The following is a 24,250-nucleotide window of genomic DNA, read 5'->3' as shown; positions in this document are numbered from 1 at the left end:
AAATGTGATCCAATATAGAAAATTAGCTATGGATGAACCTATAAATTATTTTCCTTCTGTCACTTCTAAACCCATCAGTTGATTAAAGAAAACTCTGACATTTAAGATTTGCAAATCTAGGCTAAAGATTAAGCAAGTATGATGGTGACATGGGATGGGATAATTAATCAGCACTAATTAAAAATAAACAGAGCTGCTCTGCGCTCATGAAAGCATCTCTAATAAATGTCACTCACCATAACCTCTGCCGCTACCAGAGCCTGAGTCCTTCATTAACTTGTCTTGGATGAAGAGATGGAGACAAATAAAAATGTGTGGCAATGCAAAAATAACCAAACAATAGATATGGAAATGCCATTCAATGGCAAGTCAATAGAGGCAGTGCTTGGCAAGCAAGCAAGTGATTGGAGATTGACTACATGAAACACTTGAGAGATGTTTTAGATGTGCAGAAACAGTTTGTTTGATATCTGTTTAAAGAAAAGTTCACCCAAAAAGGAAGATTCTGTCATCATTTACACAAAAGGTGACTTTTTAAAGAGTATACTGGATGTTATTTTCCATAAAATTAAAGTAATGAATGGAGTCTGGGGCTGTCAAGCTCCAAAATGACACCTTAATGGTGGTTCATACAACTTGTGCGCAATATTCCAAGTTTTCTTAGGCCATACAACCGCTTAAAGGAATATTCTGGGTTCAGTACAAGTTAAGCTCAATCTACAGAATTTGTGGCATAATGTTGATTACCACAAAAAATAATTTCAACTTGTCCCTTCTTTAAAAAAAATCGAGGACAGTGTGGCACTTACAAAGGAAGTGGGGGCAAATTTTTGGAGGGTTTAAAAGCAAAAATGTGAAGCTTATAATTTTATAAAAGCACTTACATTAATTCTTCTGTAAAAATTCATGTACAATGTATTATTTTCGCTGTAAAGTTGTTTAAATTGTCTTTATTTTATCATTTAGAAATGTAGGTTTTGTTGACTAAAAGATGTTGTTGAAGATGTAAAATTGGCTATAACTTTACACTTTATATATATATTATCAGACCGCTCATCCGGGTTCTGCGAGCCATCTCTCCTGCTTCTCGGATCACTGTGCAATCTCTACAAGTAAGCTAATAAAATAATTTCAACTCAAACCAGTGTTTCACGTGCATTTATTTATTTACCTGGCAAGTATTCTTGCAAAAGGCTTAATAATGAGGATTCAGAACTCCAACGCAAATGGGAGGTTGATTCCAGCTGTTCAGCGATTTCTTTCTTCTCAAATTACATAATTTCAACCCAAATAAATATTTTATGTCCATGTATTTATTTATTTGCTTAGTAGCCATGTAATAAGCGGGATAATGTACAGTCAGCTGGTTGTTATAGCAAAATAAACCCCTTCAGGTTGATACAAGATACCTTCACTTCGCGTCGGGGTCCTGATCACTTGGTTTATTGTGCGTAACAACCGGCTGAATGTGCATTATCCCTTACAAGTTAAGCTCAATCGACAGCATTTGTAGCATAATACTGATTACCACAAAAATGTATTTCGACTAGTCCCTCCTTCTCTTTAAATTGTTATTGCATTGTTATTGTTCATTGTTAATTGCTATTGCACAATAAACCCAGACAGGGTGATCAGTACCCCGACACGAATCGGAGCGGCTGACTGTACATTATCCCTTATAACACTAAAATCATGTTAACACATATTGTTTACATCTAGTGGCTAAACTTTTAAAACAGTGAGTATATTACCATTAAAAAATTGGCCCCCATTCCCTTACATTGTAACTCACTGTAACCCAGATTTTTGCTTTTTTTAAAGAAAAGGAGGGACTAGTCAAAATAAATTTCTATAATAATCAATATTATGCAACAAATTATGTCAATTGAGCTTTACTTGTATTGAACCTGGAACATGACTTTAATATGAAAAAAAAAAAAAGAGACATTTAAGTTCTTATTAACTGAAACATTTCCCTCTGCCATAGCTCTCAAACTAAAAATGGCAGCATTATATGTGATGCATCAGATTTGTTGTCAATTACGTTTGGTCACAAGATTCATGAGAACCAACGGTGTTTGGTGTTTCAATGTACCATTTTTGTAGTCCACACAAATTCTTGGGTAGAATTAACAGTGAATAATGACTTTGGTCTGCTACTTAAACAAAACGTATGGTTTTAGAAGACTTGGAATATAGCATACTGTACAAGTTGTATGGACCACTTTTTTTGTGCTTTTTTTTTTTTTCTTTTTTTTCATTTTTGAGCTTGACGGATCCAATCCCCATTCACTGTCATAATAAAGAAAAGAGCACAAAGGATATAATCCCCAAAAAAAAAAAACTTTTGTGTTTCATTGAAGAAAGTCGAATGGGTTTGAAACAACATGAGGGTTAGAAAATGATGGCATAATTAAAATTTTTGGGTGAAATATTCATTTAAGATGACACTGTCATGGAATGATCATGTTCACAGAAACGTTCACACTCTGTTTACAATGAAACCCTTGAAAAGTAGCATTTTTACATACTGCTTTTGACAATGACGGACATGGCCGTTTTCTGGACGATGGTCCGTATGCGTGGGAAGGCAGCAAAGCAGCAGTAGTCTCTTCGACTGTCAGTCTCAATGGCGTTCGAGAAGTACAGATTCCCATTCAGACCCACTGATACTCTCTCGTCCTGCTCGATGTGCTCTAGACCTGTGATGTTTCACAGAAATGGACAATATATTCAGTGACCATTTAAAGAAGATAAAAACAGTTTTAGCTCAGTAAGAATGAGAATATTAAGAGGCTAAATATGAATAGTTTAAATAATAATAAATAAAGATAAATGTAACAGATAAATGGGTTAGTTCACCCAAAAATGAAAATGACTTCATTATTTACTCACCCTCACATTGTTCCAAACTGTTTTGACTTTCTTTCCAGTGTGGAACACAAAAGGTGCCAGAATGTTAGCCTCAGTCACCATTCACTTTCATTGCATCTTTTTCCTTAAAATGGAAGTGAATGGTGACCGAGATGTCTTCGTGACAACTGTTCCACAGAAGAAAGCATCCTGGTTACTTTCGTAACCTCCGTTCCCTGATGGAAAAAGGCCAATGAGAATTGGCGAGTGGAATTTGCATGCCACTCCCCCAGACATAAAAGGAGCTGGTATGCAACCGCTCATTCAGGTTTTGTGCTGAGGAGCCGAGACCAAGTCCCAGCCATTTCAGTGGGTAGTTCAGTGTTGTGCCACGAGGGACACAACGTCTCGTTCCCTCCATCAGGGAACAGAGGTTACGAAAGTAACCAGGACATTCCCTATCTGTTGTGTCGATGTAGTGACACTAGGGGTCCCTATACAAAATGCCAAAACTAGCTGAACTGTGTTACGTGAACTGGCGGTGTGTGACGGGCAGACTGCTGTGTGCCTCATAGCCAGCGCACCAGGCCGTCACGTAACCTCCCCCAAGGCTCTTATGAGCGTCGAACGGTCCATCAGGAACAAGTCGACTGCCCAACTATAGGGAGAGGCTAGCCCAGCCGACCTCTTTTCCCTCTCTTTTCTCCCCAAAAAGAGTGGAATTTGTTAACTGACTGGGAGCCATAAGTGTCTGCGTCGGGGGGTGTCCCTTCAAGGGGAAGACACCGCGGAGACCACATCCCATCCAAAAAGTGGGGGGGGGAGTATTTTGAATGGAATACGTCACATGGTCTTACCGAGTCTTGTCGGAAGTATGTCATGTGGAGAGGTCCCATGGTAGGTCCTACCCGAAGGGGGAGGAGTTTCTACAGAGCATGGCGTCCAGGGGCAGAGGGGCCTCTGCCCAAGGAAGACACAGTTTGCCGACAGGGAAACGATTTTGCGGAAAATATCACATGGGGTCGCCTTTGGGGAACCAGCACGTACCTCACATGTGGAGCACCTACCTCAGCACAGGGGCTCATTAGCGCACATACTGGGCCGGTCAGCGAGTTTCTCCACAAACTCAACTGCCAGAGGGCTAAGGAGGAAAGTCATGCAGGGATCACAGTCTGTGAACACAGCTGGGAGTCAAGAGCGCACGTCTTCACCTCAAGGGAGGGGAAAGGCGCTATGCGCAAGCGGTACACACAGCACTTCCTTTCCGCTGTCCACCAAAGAAAACAAAGAGCTGCTCAGAGCTTCTAAGGCTCTGCGTGCTATCCAAATAGATGCGTAAAGCTTGCACCGTACACAGAAACGCCAATGCTGGGTCTGCCTCCTCCTGGGGCAGCGCTTGCAGGTTCACCACCTGATCCCTAAAAGGAGTCGTGGGAACCTTGGGCGCATAGCCCGGTCGGGGTCTCAGGATCACATGAGAGTAACCCGGACCGAACTCCAGGCACGATTCGCTGACAGAGAACGCCTGCAGATCCCCTACCCTTTTGATGGAAGTGAGTGCAGTCAGGAGGGCAGTCTTCAAAGAGAGTACCTTAAGCTCATCTGACTCCAAGGGCTCAAAGGGAGTTCCCTGTAGACCCCGAAGGACTACGGAGAGGTCCCATGAGGGGACGAGGAGCGGTCTGGAGGGATTCAACCTTCTAGCGCCTCTCAGGAACCTGATGATCAAGTCGTGCTTCCCCAAATGCTTACCATCTACTGCATCATGATGAGCCGAAATAGCGGCTATATACACCTTCAGGGTGGAGGGGGACAGCCGCCACTCAAGCCTCTCCTGCAGGAAGGAAAGCACTGATCTGACTGCGCATCTCTGGGGGTCTTCACGTCCATTTAATGAACAGACGCCACTTCAGGGCATACAGGCGCCTAGTAGAGGGAGCCCTAGCTTGAGTGATCGTGTCTACCACCGGGGATGGTAGGCCACTTAGGTCTTCCATGTCCTGTCCAGGGGCCAGACGTGGAGAATCAAGAGGTCTGGTTGTGGGTGCCAGATGGTGCCCCATCCCTGAGAAAGAAGGTCCTTCCTCAGGGGAATTCGCCAGGGGGAGGCTGTCGCAAGGAGCGTGAGATCTGAGAACCACGTCTGGGTGGGCCAGTATGGTGCTACTAGGATGATCTACTTCTCGTCCTCCCTGACCTTGCACAGACCGGCTCACTGGGGGAAACGCGTATTTGCGTAGTCCAGGGGACCAGCTGTGTGCCAGAGTATCTATGCCGAGGGGTGCCTCGGTCAGGGTGTACCAAAGCAGGCAGTGGGAGGATTCCCGGGAAGCAAACAGGTCTACCTGTGCTAGACTGAATCGACTCCAAATCAGCTGGACCACCTGAGGGTGAAGTCTCCACTCTCCCCTGAGGGTAACCTGACGTGACAGCACGTCCACTGTGGTGTTGAGGTCGCCTGGGATGTGAGTGGTTCATAGCGACTTGAGGTGCTGCTGGCTCCAGAGGAGGAGACGGCGGGCAAGTTGTGACATGCTATGGGAGCATAGACCTCCTTGGTGGTTGATGTACGCTACCGTCGCTGTGTTGTCCGTCCGGACCAACACGTGCTTGCCCCGGATCAACGGCTGAAACCTCCGCAGGGCGAGCAGTATTGCCAACAACTCTAGGCAGTTGATGTGCCAATGCAGCTGCGGGCCAGTCCAGGATCCAGAGGCTGTGTGCCCATTGCATACGGTGCCCCAGCCCGTCTTGGAGGCATCTGTTGTAACAACGACACGCCTGGAGACCTGCTCTAGGGGAACCCCTGCCCGTAGAAATGAAAGGTCGGTCCTCGGGCTGAAGAGGCGGCGACAGATCGGCGTGATGGTCACGCGATGTGTCCCGCGGCACCATGCCCATCTCGGGACTCGAGTCTAAAGCCAGTGCCGAAGCGGTCTCATATGCATCAACCCGAGCGGTGTGGCCGCCGCTGAGGATGCCATATGCCCCAGGAGCCTCTGAAAAAGTTTCAGTGGAACCACTGTTCTCCGTCTGGATGCCTTCAGACAGTTCAGCACCAACTGTGCACGTTCGTTCATGAGGTGCGCTGTCATTGAGACTTGAGTCCAACACCAAACCGAGAAAAGAGATGCTCTGAATCGGGTAGAGCTTGCTCTTTTCCCAGTTGACCCGAAGCCCCAGTCGGCTGAGGTGCCGGAGCACGAGGTCCCTGTGTGCACACAGCAACTCTTGAGAGTGAGCTAGGATTAGCCAGTTGTCGAGATAGTTGAGGTTGTGGACACCCACTTCCCTTAGCGGGGCAAGGGCTGCCTCTGCAACCTTCGTGAAGACACGAGGGGACAAGGACAGGCTGAAGGGGAGGACCTTGTACTGGTAAGCCTGGCCTTCAAAGGCAAACCGCAGGAAGGGTCTGTGTCGAGGTAAGACCGAGACGTGGATGTACGCATCCTTCATGTCTACTGCCACAAACCAATCTTGATGCCGGACGCTCGCTAGAATACGTTTTTGCATCAGCATTTTGAACGGGAGTCTGTGCAAAGCCCGGATCAGTACTCGCAGGTCCAGGATTGGTCGCAACCCACCGCCTTTCTTCGGTACAATGAAGTAAGGGCTTGCGCAGAAGGGTAGCGATCTCCACATGCAAGGTAGCGCCGTTCTCGCCCTTCACCGAGGTGAAGCGGACGCCGCTGAACCTGGGTGGGCGCCTGGTGAACTGAATCACGTAGCCGAGTCGGACGGTCCGGGTCAGCCATCACGACGGGTTGGAAAGCACGAGCCACGCGCCCAAACTCCAGGTAAAGGGGACCAAGGGAATGATCACGTCGGACGTACCGGCGGGTGGGGCCTCACGGCGGGGTGGAGCTCAAGGTGCCACGTCCAGGGGATTCGAGCCCCGTGGCCGTGCTGAGTCCAGGGACATCGAAGCACTTACCTGGCTCCTGCCACCCACCATAAGATTGGCCGAGGAGGGGGGAGGAGGAGACCCAATGGAGTGGCTTGCTTTCTTACGAATGCAAGCCATGACCGCAACGTTGCCATGGTCATGTTCTCGCAATGAGGACAAGACCCATCCACGAACAATGTCTCCACGTGGGCAGCGCCCAGACATGTAAGATAGCGATCGTGGCCGTCAGAAGCGGAGAGATAACGACCGCAACCAGGAATAACACACAAACGGAAAGGCATCTTTAAAAAGATGTTCCGTGTGTGCCGCTCTTTTAGAAAGAAAATATATTCTTTTTAGAATATACACTTGTAGTTGTTTCTGCCGAAGCGCCCAGGGGCGTTCTCTAAACTCCATGGGTGCAGAGGGGGAGAAGCCACTGAAATGCGCCGTAGAATCCAGCAGATGAGGTAAATGAACTTTGCGGATTAATTCAGTTTCAATTAATAGAACCGCTCGGCTCCGAAGAGATAATCTGAATGAGTGGTTGCATACCAGCTCCTTTTATACCCGTATGTCCGGGGGAGTGGCATGCAAATTCCACTCGCCAATTCTCATTGGCCTTTTTTAAAAAAAAGCAGAGGTGTTTGGGGCTCCCAAGAGTGACCCCTAGTGTTACTACATCGACACAACGTCGAGTGAGTGACAGATAGGGAATCAAATTTGTGTGGAGCAACATGAGGGTGTAAATGATTAAATAATTTCCATTTTGGGGTGAACTATCCCTTTAAGTCTTATAATATGTAGCAAAATGTTAACATTTATTTAATTTGATTTAACCCTAGTCACATGTAGCCAGACTTGTTAGAATCGGTAGAAAGTCTGTGGGTGTGTCTGAAACTAATTCCACCCAAATAACTTTAACTCACCTATTGTCATCCAGTAGATTTGCAGCGGAGGGATTCCTTTAGGTGGATTGCATTCCAGAATGACTGACTGACCTTCCATAACCTCAATTGGGTCAATGATCTCTTTAGGGAACTTCGGAACATCTATACAGCATAACAAGTAAAACAAGTGAGGGCATGAATCAATGTTACCAATACCAATTTAGCAATTAAGTCACCTTTAGGTGGCAGTAAAAGCCAGATTTATCAAAACATTCCTGAGACTAGATCATTTGAGCTACACTCCCAAATTAAGAAAAAAGTTGCCAATAATGCATAACTTTGCTACTGCTGTCATACTGTACAGTATATGACAGTTGAATGAGTGGTTGAAAAAGGGGATTTGTTTGGTAATGGATGCCTCGTTGCCATCGCTTCATCTTTGAAGATTGATGTGGTGTATTTCAGAGCACAATGAGAAATGTTACGTCGAAAAATGATGGAGGGAGAGGAAAAAACTAATTTTTCACTGGCCCTGTCCTCATGCTCCATGCAGTCTCTGAGATGAAAGGGAAAGAAAAGCTCCAGGGCTCCCCTGACTTTGTGGCAGGCAAGTAAAATAAATATCTCACTAAAGACCAGAGCGGTCGTTTCATTGGATAGCAGTCTCTAAATCACTTGGAAAGAATCGTTATGGAGAATACAGCACAAAGTTACACATACTGGGAACAATAAATTCGATCTCCTCTGACATGGCTGTTCCTAACTTGTTAGTCGCAAAGCAGCGGTAATTTCCCTGGAATTCTGTGAGATTCCCATTATTTGGAATGACGAATGTTCCAGACTCATCTAATGTTATCAATCTGGGATCCTGATAGGGATCAAAGTCTTGCCCGTTCTTTGTCCACCTGAATCTGAGAAAAGAGAGAAAATCGGTGCTTAGTTGCCATAACATATTCAATTCATCCTTTGAAATGTGAGGAAAACAGAATGTGGATGCAAAAGTGATTTTCATGATCAAGTTTTCACATTTCAGGCTTAAAATGACATCAAATACTCCTTTGAAATGTGCTTTGATATGCCAGTGGGGTGTTTCTGCATATATTGTGAGCTGTTAATGATCTAGCTAGCATGCTAAAAATAATTTTCATGCTCGTCCAGGCTGGTTTATTCTGGTTAAAGAGGACCTACTATGCTTTTTGGGATTTTACCTTTCCTTTCGTGTGTAATATAGCTGTTTGTGCCTGTAAAAGTTCTGCAAAGTTAAAAAGCACAAAGTCGACAAAGTTACTCTCTGAACTGCCTGAAACACCTGGTTTGCAATCCAGCCATTACTCCCGTGACTTAGCTATGTCACTATGTAATACATTTTCATAATGCCCGTCTAAGGGCCACATCGGTTATGGTAAGGGCCGTTACATTTCCGACATGCTCTAAGCGGTTGATCAATCACAACAGACTGTGCCAGCTGACCAATCAGAGCAGACTGGGCTATTTAGAAAGGGGGGCTTTAAAGAGACAGGAGCTAAAACAGAGCGTTTCAGACAGAGGGTGAAAAGAGGTGCTGCAGCAATGTACATTATGAGAAAAATAATGCATTAAAGCATGTAAATCTATTCTAGTAGACCCCCCAAAAAAATTATGAACCCGTAAATGATGATAATATGGACTCTTTAATGCTGGTTTAATGCTGGCCAGAAGCGTCATGGCCATTCAGTGTACCATTCACTTTTACTGCATGGAAAAAAGTGCAATGAAAGTGAATGGTGACTGAGACTAACATACTACCTCCTAAAACTATCTACTACTTTTGAGTTCCAAGAAAGAAAGACAAGTTTGGAACAGCATGAGAGTAAGTAAGCGGTGACAACATTTTCTTTTCTGGATAAACTGTTACCTTAAGCCAGATAAAAATCTGGTGGTGACACCAGCACACCAGCATCCCTTACTGGGAATCAGCATCCAATACACAACACATGCTACCATCTATGCTGGTCTTTTCACCAGGAAGTCTCTATCTTTAACTGTGTGTGTGTATATGTCTGTGTGTGTACTGCTCACTCTGGAATAGGGTTTCCTGTGGCCTCACACTTCACAGGGAAGCTCTCTTCGAAAGGGAAGGCGATCAGAGAGGCAGGAGAGTGCTCTGTAATTGTGGGCAGCTGCTCCACTAGATAAAGAAACAACCGCACAGGAAGCACTCAGCAGACTGTTGAGGAATTGATGGTTTACAACATGCAGGTTGAATGCAGCAAATGGTGATGTGAGATGCTTTGTTGCACCTTAGGCTTTGGTTCAATTGTAACGATTTTCCACAATAAGTTCAACTGTTTTGATCAATGCATACAAGACTAAAGGTAAACAAAATATTTGTTGGTGAACATAATTATATATTGAATCATTGATTCGGCTGTTGCCCAAAGACTATGTTATCGGTAAGGTGTTATCAGGCAGTGGCAAATGACCTGGTCAAATAATGTCAATGAGAGTTTGTTTGTTGTTTAGAACACAAAACTAATGTCTAATACAGCTTGAGTGTAAATTTGGATATGCATGAGCAAATGCATAATGGAGTGATGGGATGGGTTGCAAATTAACATAAGTGGTTTGTTGGCTCTGTTGTTGGAAGTCATCCACTGTGCCAAAACAATCTTTGATCTGACTGATTCTAGTCTATTAACCTCAAACCAGTATTTTATTTTTTCCATGTCAATGATTTTTTTTTTTTTTTAGCTAGTAAAAAAAGTATCAACATATTATTTATTTATTTTTTATGCTTTTGTGGAAATACCATGGTTTTTGTACATGTACCATGTAAGTGCCATGCTATTCTTTGAATTACCTTGGAGTATCATTAAATGCAATGGTACATAAATACGGTAATCATTCAGTACCGTGGCATTCCTTACAAAAAGTACTGTGGTGGTACCATGGTAAAGTGATGGTATCAGATGTTAATATCATGGTTTTTTGATATATACTTTCTTCTTTCAGCTGCTCCTGTTAGGGGTCACCACAGCACACCTTCCATGACCCTTGTATTTGACTTGGCGCAGGTTTTACACTGGATGCCCTTCCTGACACAACCCCCAGTGGCTGGGGAACTCTCACTCACACCTACAGGGCAATTTTAGAGTCTCTAATTCACAGCATCCAAAGGAAACATGCAAACTCCACACAGAAAGGCCCAGTTGAGCCAGGACTTGAACCCAACACCTTCTTGCTGTGAGATGATAACCACCATGCCACTGTGTTCTTTGATTTATACCTGAAATGCATGTACTGTGGTTTTTACATGGTACTCTAAGTTATTTTAAAGAATACCACACCCAAATACATGGCACTGACATGGAACATGTCCAAAAATGGATGGTAGTACCATCAATGTACCATGTTATTACCACCTGACCATGGTACTGCCAAAATACTTTGTTGTACATAATGATAATTATGTAGATTGTAATGCTGATTAATTTCTTATCTCCTTTTGCAAGTACATAAAAAATAAAATAAAAAATAAAAAAACATAAATTGGTCTAAAATATAAGACCAAAATCAGCCTCCACAATATCACCTTTACAATTCATTCTGCCACCAAAGCAGAACCAGTATCACTGGTAACTATTCCAAACAAAAGAGCACATCTGAGCTGCATATGAGCAAGATTTCCATAAGAAATTGATTGTTAATGGATGATAATGAGCTCTGTATCAATGATCATGTGACTAAACACTCTATATGGGTGGATGAAAAGTTACTACTTCTATGCATGGCTTGGCTTTATTAACTTACTGTTCATGCGTGCTAAAACTAACAAATCCACCCGCAGCAGGGAAACACAGAGAAACAAATGTACAGGGATTTGTTAAAACCGTCTGATCAAAACAGAAAGCTTAAAATAGATATGACTGGAATGCAACAAATAATTAATTGTCAACACAATTAAACCCAGCTACACAATTGATTAATATTATAACAAAAAAGTAGAACATAATAAATTAAGTAAAGCATTTCATTCCCACATGATATCTTTCAGGCCCTAAAGACATATTGTGAATAATTTAACAGCAACAAAACATACTTTTTTCTGGTTGCCATGGAAACGGTGAAATACATAGCCCTAGCAATAAATGCTACCTGTTTTCAGCATGAGTGAACCTGCATACAAATACCCAGTTTCAAACAGATGGTTGTAAGAACAGAGTGCTCACTGTTCTTCCTGAGAGCATGGAAAAAAGGCCAAATTGTCCACTTGGCAAACAATTGAGAACAGCCCTGAGAACATTATCAGTAAATAGATTATGGATGGGTTAGGGTGATCAACTGGAAGTACACCAACTGACTACTCGTTTTTTCAAATTTTTGTTGTGGCATTAATATTTTTATTTTTTTCCCAGGTGGTGAACCAAGCGTGTTTACATGCACGATCTTAAGACCTTTTTTTTTCGGTATAAATGTTTGTTCCGAATGAGCTTTTGTATGGTAACAATGCATTCCTATGGCATTATGCACATCGGGTCCGACAAATTGTCCACCGACAATCCGAAAGTTTTTTTTTACAAAAAGTGTTCCGATTTTTTTACTGACTGACCAATGAAATAAGAGCTTTTTGTCAGTCACTGCAGCTGCTCAATCCAGTGTGTTGGTGGCGCTAATCAACTGGCAAACACCGGCACACGTGCAGCTGATACACACCCCTGAAAATTATATAATAAAAAATAAATATGAAAGTATGAATTGCTGCTCATGAAACCTTTGTACTGCAAACATAAACCCATTCTGTTTTTGAAAGTCTGCTTATGTTTTTTTGTCTAAACCTCGTGAGACCCCACATCCACATGCGTGGACATTACGTTTTGAATTCGCTATAGGCTATGCCTTTTCTTTTTTTTTTTTAACCAATTGATCTCAATTCAGGAGGCTCTAGGCTGTCATTAAAGGGTAAACATTCAGCGCACCGAGTCGTGTGACAAAACAACATGGTGCCAATCTCAGCCAAGTTTGTCTTTCGGAGAAACATAAACAATCACATTGAGAATCAATGAACATATCCAAAAGCTGTAAAATGTTGCTTTCAGAGGCTGTATACAGAGTTAGGATGAACATAAGGTGCATTTCAAACTGTTCTGAGACCAGTGAAGACAGACAGCACACTGGCGGTTAAGTCATTCACTAATTAGGGAGCACAGATTCATTTCATAATGCTAAATATTATTTTAACATGGTTGGCAGTGATTTGATGATGCTGGCCATTACTTTTAATCAGAATTATTTATTCAGCTTTATAGAAAATCAGCTGTAATGTCTATAAAGTCTCAAAAACATGAATAACCAACAAACCTGGACACATAATAAACTATTTTGTGAAATTTTTTTTTACTTTCTATAGCTTGAAATTACTTAAAATTTTACAACTTCGTCCCGCTGTCCACATATGTGGACATACATTTTTAGAAAAAATAAAAATAAAATCTTTGCTTGTTTATTAGGTGCTACTAGTTACAAATCAAATAGGGAAATGGAAAATGCACACAGCAGTCACATGGGGGTCTCAGGAGTATAATGTACATTATTTAATATGTATATCACTGTGCCTGTTATATTCTCATGGCATTAAAAATAACAGCGAGGTTCAGCAATACGTCTGCACTGAGCTCGTAGAAAATCCCTGAAAAAGACTCTTTACAAGCTATATTTTACTGTAGACAAACGAATTGTAGAACCACACTGCTATTTTTATTGTAAGTGTAATATAACAAAGTACTGCAATAATTTTAATTAAGACGTATTCTTTTATATTCTTTTATTATGCATCATATTTTATAATATACCTGTTATTCTTAATGTACATTATTCCACATGTATTTATATCACTGAACCTTGTGTTATATTATCCAGGCATTAATCCAGGCATTATAAAAAGAGAATTTGGCTTCAGGTGTCCATTTGTAATATACTCGTAGCAAAATACAAATGCAAATAAATATCCAACAGCGCTCTTTACTCATCTCGCTCGCATAAAAAACACAGATTATACAGTATACTCCTCAAAATGCATCAACACCATGCAAAGAACATTATGAAACAGTTATAGCAAATTAGGTAAATAAATGCTTAACAGCATTCATTATATTAATCTCTAACAGCTGAAGGTGCGGTCAGGAGACTGCAACACGAGTGAAATAGTTTTCAGTTTCATTTTTTACGGACTCGGTGAGAACAGACCTTCCGTCAGAGGTCTGTCTCGCAAAATCGTCACGGATTTGGTGTGAACAGGCCTTAAGCCGGCAACATGTATGATCATATAAAACGGCTTAAACATCTTTCATAAAAAATTTATAAGATAACTGTTTACAGTCTTAAGCATAAACCGAAATGGATTTCCCTTGATTTCACTCTACAAATGAACACATTTACAGCGTTCTTACCGGCCTATCCAAAGTGTTTAAAGTGATTTAAAAAGCAGAGATTAACCCAATGATTTCAAGTCTCATGTAATCGCGGTTTTCTTGCATAGTAAACTTTTTTGAATAGGCTGATATTGGTGTGCATGTAAACGTGCTCACTGTCTCTGAAAAGTTGCCTCTCCAAAATTCATTCCCATAAAAGCACCACCGCTACAACTGCTTATGTAACAAATACACTGCCTTAAATTCAATTTTAAGCCAATAACTGTCAAACTTCAAATGGCCTGCTATGAGCAATGTGAGGGCTGTGATAGTTTTGTGAGAAAAAAAAGTTAACGATTTTAATAACTGCAGAGCATTTCTTTGGCCATTGCATCACACCGCGTGCTTTGAGCATTGCATTTTTAAGGCAGTGTGCAAAGTTAAAAACAGTTCTTTAAAAAAATGGGTCTTGACTCAAATGCATTCTGATCCATTCTGTTCAGCTGTTTTTAAATGTAAGAATGTATCCTATGTGAATGCCACAAAATAAATGTTTATGACTGGACTGTAGTGGACAAGGAATTTTCATTTTGGGTGATCTATCCCTTTAAGAATGATTAGTCATTTACATTAGACATCTCCCCAACTAAAATATGTACATATGCACATCCTTAGCATAGAGGGATAAAGCTAAGGCATTTACAAGACATGCAACAAGAAGAATACTACAGTAATACAACATAGCACAGGAAGTCATTTATTCAACTTACCATCTAGTGGAATGTCCAGGGCATATGTTTGATACTTGCAACTAATATTAAGGTAGGTGCCCAAAAGGAGGGTCACTCCCATTTTCCATAACAACCGCATGGCTTGGAGTTGAGTGGAGGATTACAGAAATACTGCAGGTTGCCAGGAGTCAGTGCATCTCACTCCAACACAGGCAGAGGTCTCGGCACCTGCAAAAAACCCAACAAAGATCTTACTGCCACCGCCACATACACGACAGCTGCCAATGATAAATCAGTGCCGCACACAATCATATGAGTAAACAACACACAGACAACTTTCGAGCAACCATATACTTATGTTTGGCCCACAACAACACACATAAATTTTTTTTAAATAAAATCATATCATACTTGCATATTATAATAATAATAATAATAATAATAACGACCTGCTTTTGAGTAACTACCATCTGTTACGTCTATCCCAAGTTGTATTTACTTGAAATGCATCTGTGAGAAATCTCCATATTAAAGCTCTCGATCACAGAGTCCCATTTCTTTAAATTTGTTGCATTTCTTTAAATTGTTTGTTGGAGTGTGGCAGTCACATTTTTTTCCCTCTTCCCCTTCATAACCGGGGCCGGTTATCACTCTAACACTGCCAAATATCTGATTGACCTTTGGTTGGTTTCAAAGTTTTGTTTGTACATTTCTTTAATAAAGCATTAACATCCATTGGACTTTCCACCGCATGGAGCACAAGGAATAATTTGTATAAATTAGCCACCAACCCTTCGCCAGTTTTCTGAAAACACCGTCAAAGAGGTATGTCGTATGTTAGTTTAGCGACCATGGGTTGACTTGTCCTTCTTAGTGTTCACAAGAAACTTACCCCACTGAAGATGTTTTTAATTCAAACAATTTTCAGGGTTTCGCCCATAAAATGCTTTTGTGTGTAGAACAACTTTTTGCACCACTGTTTAAGCATCCTTCATATAAACAGCCCAAACTTCCCTTATAGTTCGGTTATTGGAGTAGAAACAAATGCGTGTGTGTCTGTTTCTTTCTTGATCATAACATGGATTTTATTCACAAAATTAATCATAAAATACAATAACAGAGGGTAACAAGTGTATATTATGGCCATGTTTAAGGGTCAGTGACGAGACGCTAATTTTGTTTTCCAGATCTATTAAACAAAAAATACATAAAAATGCAATTCACACTAAACATTTACTTGAATGCACCTCTTGAGCATATTTTTAATTTTTGAATTCAAAGTCATACTGATTTTTTTTTTTTCTGGGGCTTAAAGTAAAATATGTCATGTGGTATCCAGAAAAAAGTCTCATTAAAAGTTGAAATTCTTTAAATAATAAATATTAGCATGACTACTGCAGAATAATCTTTTATTATTATTATTTTTTTTTTTTTTTTTTTTTTTAAATAGCAGTGAAACAATTGTTTTAAAATATGATTCAATTTTAAAAACTCTTTTGTCCACACAATCATGTGGTGTAACCAACATGTATTTGTTGTTTATGTTGACCATAAAACCATAAAACAGAGTGGACACATTGAGACCCTCAAGACAGCATGACATTTAAAAAAAAAAAAAACAAAAAAAAACTTTTTTTTTTTTAAATAAAGATTAAGTTGTTTACCCTCTCATGTATTTAAGGTGCAAAGAAAGTATTACATTACCTTTTACTCTATGGTTAGACCACATGACTATCACATAAAATGTTACTTTTTTTTTTTTTTTTTTTTTTGTGGAAAATGCTGTAAAGGTTTTTTCAAAAGTGTATGAGACCAGATTGAACACAAATATTACATTTCTAAGAACTTGACACAAGTGTTTTAATTTAAACTAGGTTTTTTTTTTTTATATAAAGATTTCTTTTTTTTTTTTTAACTCCTCAGACAACCTTATTTGTCAATGACTCATAAGGGGCCCTCCTGCAGTTATGGTAATGTGAAGCAGATGTTGCAGAAATTATTCAGAATTATGAATTCATGGCACTATAATGGTGACAGATTTTGATTAGCTGGATACAGATGAGGGCACAAAACCAAAAGGTTGGTATATCACAAAGACTGCAGATGTTCCTAAATATTCCGCTAGAAATATGAAGATTTGTCAAGCTATTGTGGATGAACTTTAAGTTAATTGTCATGTTTTATGCCTTTTTATGTCTCTGGATGATGTCAAGTGTGGTAAGAGATCAGTAGTTGCTTTAACCTTTTGGTATCTGGCGCCAGTAAGACATCTGGTTGGAGACAAATTCATTTTCATTTTAGATTCATTACAGCACTGGTTGTAAAGGGCTACAGTTGAACAAAGTATCTATAATGGAGGTCACTTTTCATGGTACTTTTCATGGCATCAGCCTTGTATTTGCACTTATAGTTGCAGTTGGTGCCTGCAAGTCTGCAATAACTACAGTATAACTACATTTTGTCTTGAAGGTCTTTACACTCACAAGAAAAGGCAGCACTGAGCCACTTCCAAATACTCCAAATTTACAGATAATAGTTTTGAAGAGTTGGTGCAGCAGTTAAAACTCAGGGCTGTCAACTGGATGGTTGCTGGTTTAAACCCCGCAAGGAGCGATCCTTTAAAGTCAATTTTACACTACACGACTTACCGTCGGCACTCTACGACTCACAGTCTTGTTTTTCGTAATGCTGGTGCGCATATAGAACTGTAGTGTCTCAACCACATGACCATTTGTCCCCGACTGAGGCCGTGTGTACACTGGTATTACGATGTGTTTTGGGTGATCCGATTATAAGTGTACAAGCAAAACACATCATCGTTATACGTGGTTGTCTCTTTTGACCACTTGTGTTCAGATTTTGAGGACAAATCTCTGATTTCATGAGGACATACATCAATCATTACGTCTGTGTATTATGGAATGATAATTAAACGCAAAAAAGTAAAAGACAAGAAAGAAAGCACTAAAAACCGGCTCACAGTTTCTCTTAATTATTTGCAAACATGATGTTTAGAGCAGACTTCTGTGTTATTTTAGTACAGTACCTGTAACTGAGCTTCTAATGTACATGCTGCTCATATTTGTGTCCCCATTGTGCATGTTCATGCATTCGCTTTTTTACATTTCCCAATTGTACAAATGGATCACCCACAATGCATCTTAAAATTGAGATAACGAAATCCATTCACAAACTTGTGCAGTTTATTCTTGATAACATGTCAAAGAACATGAAAAAATGGCTCGCGCCCGTTTTTGTGCTTTCTGGCACCATTTGCAAAGGAAAAAAACAATTATATATAATTAAAAATAATTAAAAACAGCAAGTAGGGAGATGTGGGTGATGTTTTCTTTTCTTTTCTAAATATTTTTGTCTGCTGTTATCAAATACCTTTCTCTCCTTTTTCAACAAACATGAAAGAACGACTTGCGCCCATTTTTACAAAAAAAAAAAAAAAAAAAACAGCTGAAAATATTATTTAATTTTCTCAGTGTTTATTTAAAAAAATAAAATAAATTTGTATTATTATTACCTTTCTCTCATCTTGCGCTCTCTATATTTAATTGGTTTTGGCTCTTAACGGTCTCTCACTCGTTGGGACAGTTCTCACACTTGACGAAATGACGTCTAGATTTCAAGCTGTTTTCAAAACTGTCATAGCGTCTGGGACTAGGCATAACCATCACCATTGAGTCCTTAAAGGCACTTAGCCCCAGGCTGTTCCGGGGGGGATTGTCCCTGTAGTAAGTATACTGGATGTCACTTTGGATAAAATCATTTGCTGAATGACTAATTACTTACACAGGAAATTTGATCTCAATGGATCTACTGTCCTACAGTCTCACAAGCATCTGCACAATAACTGTTCTCATGTAGGCTGGATCTCAGCTCATTAGGTCACTTCCTGCTTGACTTTAATTAGTTAAACACACAACAAAATAGATCAGGATTTACTGAGTGAACAAAAGAGTATCAGGGAGTAGTGCTGGCAAAGAAAGAGGAAGACGCAAAGCTCACAAAATAAAACTTTATCAGTCATTTCCATCCCTTCGTGAAGAACACATTTCCAAAATAAAAAAAAAAAACTTTTTATTCTTTAAAACCATATGAGGCCATTTATTCAGGTCTATAATTACAGTCAAAAGACAGATTTGGATGGTGCAAGGTAGGCTGTGTGTTTTAGACTCTTTCTTTCAACTGTTGGGGCAAGTCACGAGAGATAACCACACTTCACTGCCCCTTCATTTTAACACAACCAGCTGCTTTACTCACTGTTTTGTTCACCCAGACCCTTGAAGCCCATCCTCCCCTTAAGCTTTTCCTCTGCTTAACAAATCCAATAGGAAATGCAGAGGTCAAACACTAGTAAGCAGAGAAGTAACTGAATAATTGACCAGTGTGTGAATGAGTCGATTCCCTTCATTTCTCAGTAGGAGCTTTTGTTTTCCATTGGGCTTGAACTCCACATGCCTGTATTTTGCCATAATGGTATTAACTCTGCCGGGAAGCTTTTGTGATTCAGTGCTGTTATGGTGACCCCTGAGATGACCTCTGCGATGTCACTGGAGCAGTCACAGAGAGGATGGGTTTCTGCTCCCCTTTATTATCATAATGAAAAGCTTGTGGTTACACCATGGTTCCCCTCTCGGACTTTGACACTTCACTTGGACTCATAGACAATGCCTGAGGCACTACTGCTTGCCCTGAGACTGCTCTCTTTTCCACAGATGGTGGTGAGCATTAGTAGCCAGATTAGAATCAAAAGGTAAATTTCTAGGATAATTGTATTGTGTTTTGTTGGACAGTTTGATGTGTTTCTGGGGGCAGGTTTTTACCATCCTGATCCAACACAATGTGTCCTGGTTTTACTCTTTGTGCTGGCTAGTTCATCTCTTATCAACTTAAGGCCATCATATTTATTACATCTCACTTCTTGAGCACCTGCCATTGGGTTTAATTAAGTACTTCCCTTTGTCATCCAGAGTTTAGAAGGACATAGCTTGCCAGTTTGTGGGGCTGGACCACAGGGAACTAGCATCATCATATACACATATATCACACTGCTGTGAAAAGCCTTTTGAGGCCCTTTTCACAAAAGAGTCTTTATTGGAATATTCAAGCCAGATTGCTTTAAGGCCTGTGAATCAAGAGCATTTCATTTGCAATACACTTGGCTTTTAAAAGCAGCTCTGCATTGGTCAGATCAAACTTCATCGACTCTTGTTAAGTTTAGTTGTTTGGAAATTGTCTGCCAAAAACATAAGTGCAAATTCATAAGAGTCCATTGAAATTTAGCAGATGCTTTTCTCCAAAGCATCTCACAGTGCTTTGTGTGAGTGTCCCAAATGACGCACTACAATATGCACTATGAATTCGGCCATCTGTACAAAGTGTAGTAGCACCTCAAATGGAACACTAACAGTTTTTTACTCCACAGAAGCATTTGTCATTTTCCAGCTAACAGAAGAGATGTTTCAAATGCATGTGATGTGTTGCCGCTAGCTTAGCATGTTAGCCAAACTCAGTCCAGCACTTATGTATATAAAAAAAAAACTACAGAAGTGCTGCTGGTTGCCACCTTCACCATTTATTACAGTTGTTTTGTCAGGCTAGCATCGTGGCCAGGTCTATGTAGGGCAAGCCGCGACTGCTGAGTGGGTAAAGTGTCCAACATTCCACTCTATGTTATTTCAGGTGAATCACGGAACATCATCCTGGTACATGTAGTATTCTTTTTTTTTTTTCATTTCATTTTATTGTGAACACTACTTACACTACACTACAACATGGCATAGAATAGTGCAGAGGTATGTAATTTGTGATGTGTTTCTTTGGGAATTTAACCTATGACCTTGATATTGCTGGCACCATGCTGTACCAGATGAGCTGTACCATATAACTGCTGATTCTGAAGTTTTCCTTCCAGAATCATGAAGAGAACAACAGCAAGTCAACGTAGCGAACAAGGGCAACTCCTTGGACCATTTCAATCCACAATATTCAAATTAACACAGCTTATCCCCATAAAGTCAGCCTAAGCAGATCCTTTAAACACCAAACTGGGACTTAACTAACAACTGCTGCCTGTTGTTAATCCTTCACATTTGAGTTTGATGATATTGGCAAGATATTAAAGCTGCCCAGCGTGGGAAGGCCAGTGTGAACTCTGACCTGTGCTAGTTCTGGCACTGCCTGAGCAAAGCAGTCTGGCGCTAGAGCCAGAAGAGGAGGAGAAGGCAGAAAATGGGGCAAGAGTATCAAGAGCAAGCTTTTCTACCCTATTGACTGATGGCGTCCTTTCTCTCTCACACTCACCTCACCCACCATGAAGGCTCATTTAGCATAGTGGATGAGCGTAAATCAGGACATGAAGAAAAAGGAAGCAGTCTGGCAGTGGAAGGTAGGCATGGTGTGACCGCTTGGCTGTTCTACCAACTGTGGAGTATGAATAAAGAGGCAATCAAGAGACCATCCCTGAGGAAACCAATCTCATCCATTCTCCACACGCTAGGATACATCACCGACAGAGCACGGCTCTGTGCTCTTTGTCTGATTATTACTGGCTGCATTTTAATAGATAATCAACAGTAATGCTTCCAATGCTTACATGTGCTATAAAAACAGTCTGGCAACCCAGATGATACCCAGAGGTAGCTCTTTCATAGTTCATGAGTTTAATGGAGTTATCAACTTTGGTTCAGATGTTTCTCCTAAAATTCCTTACGATAAATTAAAATAGACACAAATGAGACAATTGCTGATGTACAGTAAGAGAATAGAGCTATAAAATTAACGTGGATGGCATAGCTCAGATCATTGGCTCTTTAAGCAATTGAATGAGATATGTTTGAGTTCATATTAAGATTTCTGACTATTGATTGCATACTTTGGTGTCTTGGCAAATCAGAGCACAGGTTGAGTCATTGAGATCTCTTATGAAACTCTATAGGAGACACATGCTTGCTGTGGTCTTTTTCGCCGAAGAAACATCTGAGAAGCATGAGACTTTAGCCAACATCTATATTCTCTCTCCACTGAATCTCATTGATGGCTAGGATAAACAATTGAGACATTAGTGAGATCTCATTTGTGATTATTTTTATTTATTTATTTTTATTTCGATCTTTATTTTATTTTTATTTATTTTGTTTCTATGGGAAGGAAAAGGGTTGAAGGCAGCTGCCAGTACAAAGTATTTACTGTATACTTCAGATGCTTTCAATACCATTAAATTGGCAATAACACCCCAAACTTTCAAATTACACAAATTTCTTCCATTCAGCACACGCTCAGCATTTATATACCTTTTAGCAGGAAAACTGTTTGTGTACTGTGCAGACTGCTAATGGGATTAGATCCATCTCTGTCTTGTCAAGCTGGATTAAAATATTCTGCTGGTTGAGGAGTCTTGATAGCTGTATATCTCTCTCAAACCTTTGGATAAAACCTCAATTCTGATTTAATCTGTTCAGCACATTTAAGGCATGGCTGAGACTACTAGCACTAAAAAAGCAATTAGCAACTTTACCTCAATTTGTGCATACTCTAATTAGAGTGTGTCATCCATTTAGTCACTTTATTTTTATATTTAGCGTGATCAGTGTTTGAACACAATGAAACAGTGAGCACAGCCCATTCTACTTCCATAATGTGAGAAATTTCCAAATGACAGGATTTTAAATAGGAAAAAAATATAGGGCAGGTCTTGATTTTATCCATCAGGAATTGATTGGATTGTAAAAACTTGTCTCTAAAAGACAGTTGGAGGGGGAGGGGCCAAACAAATAAGAGGGTTTGCTGATGTCGGACTAAAAGGATAGTTGTTTTAGGGCAGGGCATATTATTAGGCTAAATTCTTTTTTTCTCACTCTCAATAAGACCTACTGTAGAACGCAGAATGTTGATTAAGATTTCATATTGACTTTAAAGATGTTATATTTCAAGAGTACATTATATTTATCTTAATAAAGGAACATTCAAATTACACTGGTCTGCAAAGACAAAATGCAATAACTACACATTTTATCAAAATTGAGTTATGAGCAGAATCTGTCTCTTAGGCTATGATATGTCCTGTGGCAGACAGGGGTATGTCTCAACTATGCTCAGATTCAGAGAAAACAGAGTGTAAAAATTTTATAATCCACATTTGGCTGGACAATCAAGAAGCTTTGAAACCCTTTTTCTCAGTTTCAGTGTTTTCATAGTTACTGTGTCTTTCCTTTATAGTGCAGTATGCAAATCATCATTCCAAAATCAAAAACTGTCCATTAATCTTCAAACATCTGCATGTGAGTTGTTGGAAAGTGTGATATTGCCTTGACTTGACCCACCATCAGAGTTACTACACTTCACAGTTCTGACTCGCTAGCCCTTAGCACATCACAGTTAAATAGCTATATAAATAATTCATAAATACCACCTTTAACAGGCATCAGCTACACAACTTATATATTATTAAAACTTCTGTGCCACTGCAAAGCACAGACAAGAATCTAAATGAGATAAAGAAGTGGGGGTTATATTAAATAATAACTATGCCTCATTGAGATTTGACTCCATTTCAATTTGCTTTAACATGCATGCCAGAAAGAAAACAGCTCGATTACCAGCCCATTAATAATACAGCAGCCTGAACGAGACGATGGGCTGGGACAAGGGATGAAGAATGCAGGAATGGGGAGGAATGGAGCTGCATGCTTACCAGTGTAGTGGAAGTTACTTTGAAACTGTGTCTTTTGTTGAGCAACAAGCACCTTATGTTTGAAAGAAGTGAAACTACAGTCAATACTCATTTGAAAAAGTAATACTAACATATTGCTAAAAATAGAAATACCTTTTTAAACATAACTATATAAGAAAATATATATTTTTTGCATATTTAATATATATATATATAATTATTTTATTTTATTTTGTTTAGTTTTTTAATTAATTAATTTATTTTTGCAATTAGGGCACAACAATGAGGATCTCAATTTGGGTAAAACTGAATTTTTAATGAGAATTTGAACAGATACATTTAAACAAAATACCACCCAGAAAAACTAGAGAACACTGAGTTGAAAACTCTAACTTGTGATGAAAATTGTCATTTAAATAATTATTGTATTATTTATGTTTGATTATTGCCTCAGTTCACTTAACTGAAAAGCTGCACATGTGATACAAGGTTACAAAAACAGCAATACAGCATTTTGCTACCCTATAATTATACACGTTTAAGCTAAAAATGTAGCTTAAATGTCAACAGTTACTCACCCTCACATCATTTCAAACCCCTATGGCTTTCTATATTCTGTGGAACAGAACTATTTAGCAGAATTTTCAAGTTGCTCTTTTCCATACACTGAAAGTGAATAGGGACCAAGAACAGTCGTGAACGCCATTCTCTTTCATTGTATGGAAAAGAGCAGCTACACAGAATAGAAAGATGTAGGCTGGTGGAATAGAATAGAAAGATTGTGGAAAGGAGAAGTCATAAACCATCTCTGTCAATTGACA

General features: G+C 40.0%; 1 protein-coding gene across 9 annotated transcripts in view; it reads right to left on the bottom strand.

The window, feature by feature from the left end:
• Window positions 1-24,250, bottom strand: part of LOC127449133 (neural cell adhesion molecule L1-like protein) — a 143,375-nt gene that overhangs the window by 46,458 nt on the left and 72,667 nt on the right. For 6 of the 9 annotated variants that reach the window (XM_051712333.1, XM_051712331.1, XM_051712337.1 and 3 more), the window contains 7 exons: window positions 14,786-14,974; window positions 11,419-11,436; window positions 9,688-9,796; window positions 8,350-8,540; window positions 7,669-7,791; window positions 2,532-2,702; window positions 237-281 (listed from right to left, as the gene is read on the bottom strand). In XM_051712333.1, the coding sequence (XP_051568293.1) occupies window positions 237-281; window positions 2,532-2,702; window positions 7,669-7,791; window positions 8,350-8,540; window positions 9,688-9,796; window positions 11,419-11,436; window positions 14,786-14,885 (757 nt within the window). In that variant the 5' untranslated portion in view covers window positions 14,886-14,974. The remainder of the gene's footprint in view (window positions 1-236; window positions 282-2,531; window positions 2,703-7,668; window positions 7,792-8,349; window positions 8,541-9,687; window positions 9,797-11,418; window positions 11,437-14,785; window positions 14,975-24,250) is intronic. The other 3 variants (XM_051712335.1, XM_051712334.1, XM_051712336.1) reach the window with 3 other exon arrangements.

Source organism: Myxocyprinus asiaticus, chromosome 12 (genome assembly GCF_019703515.2).
Source record: "Myxocyprinus asiaticus isolate MX2 ecotype Aquarium Trade chromosome 12, UBuf_Myxa_2, whole genome shotgun sequence".
NCBI lineage: Eukaryota > Metazoa > Chordata > Actinopteri > Cypriniformes > Catostomidae > Myxocyprinus > Myxocyprinus asiaticus.
Note: the sequence above shows the minus strand (reverse complement) of the source record. Positions and strands in the feature narration are given on the sequence as shown.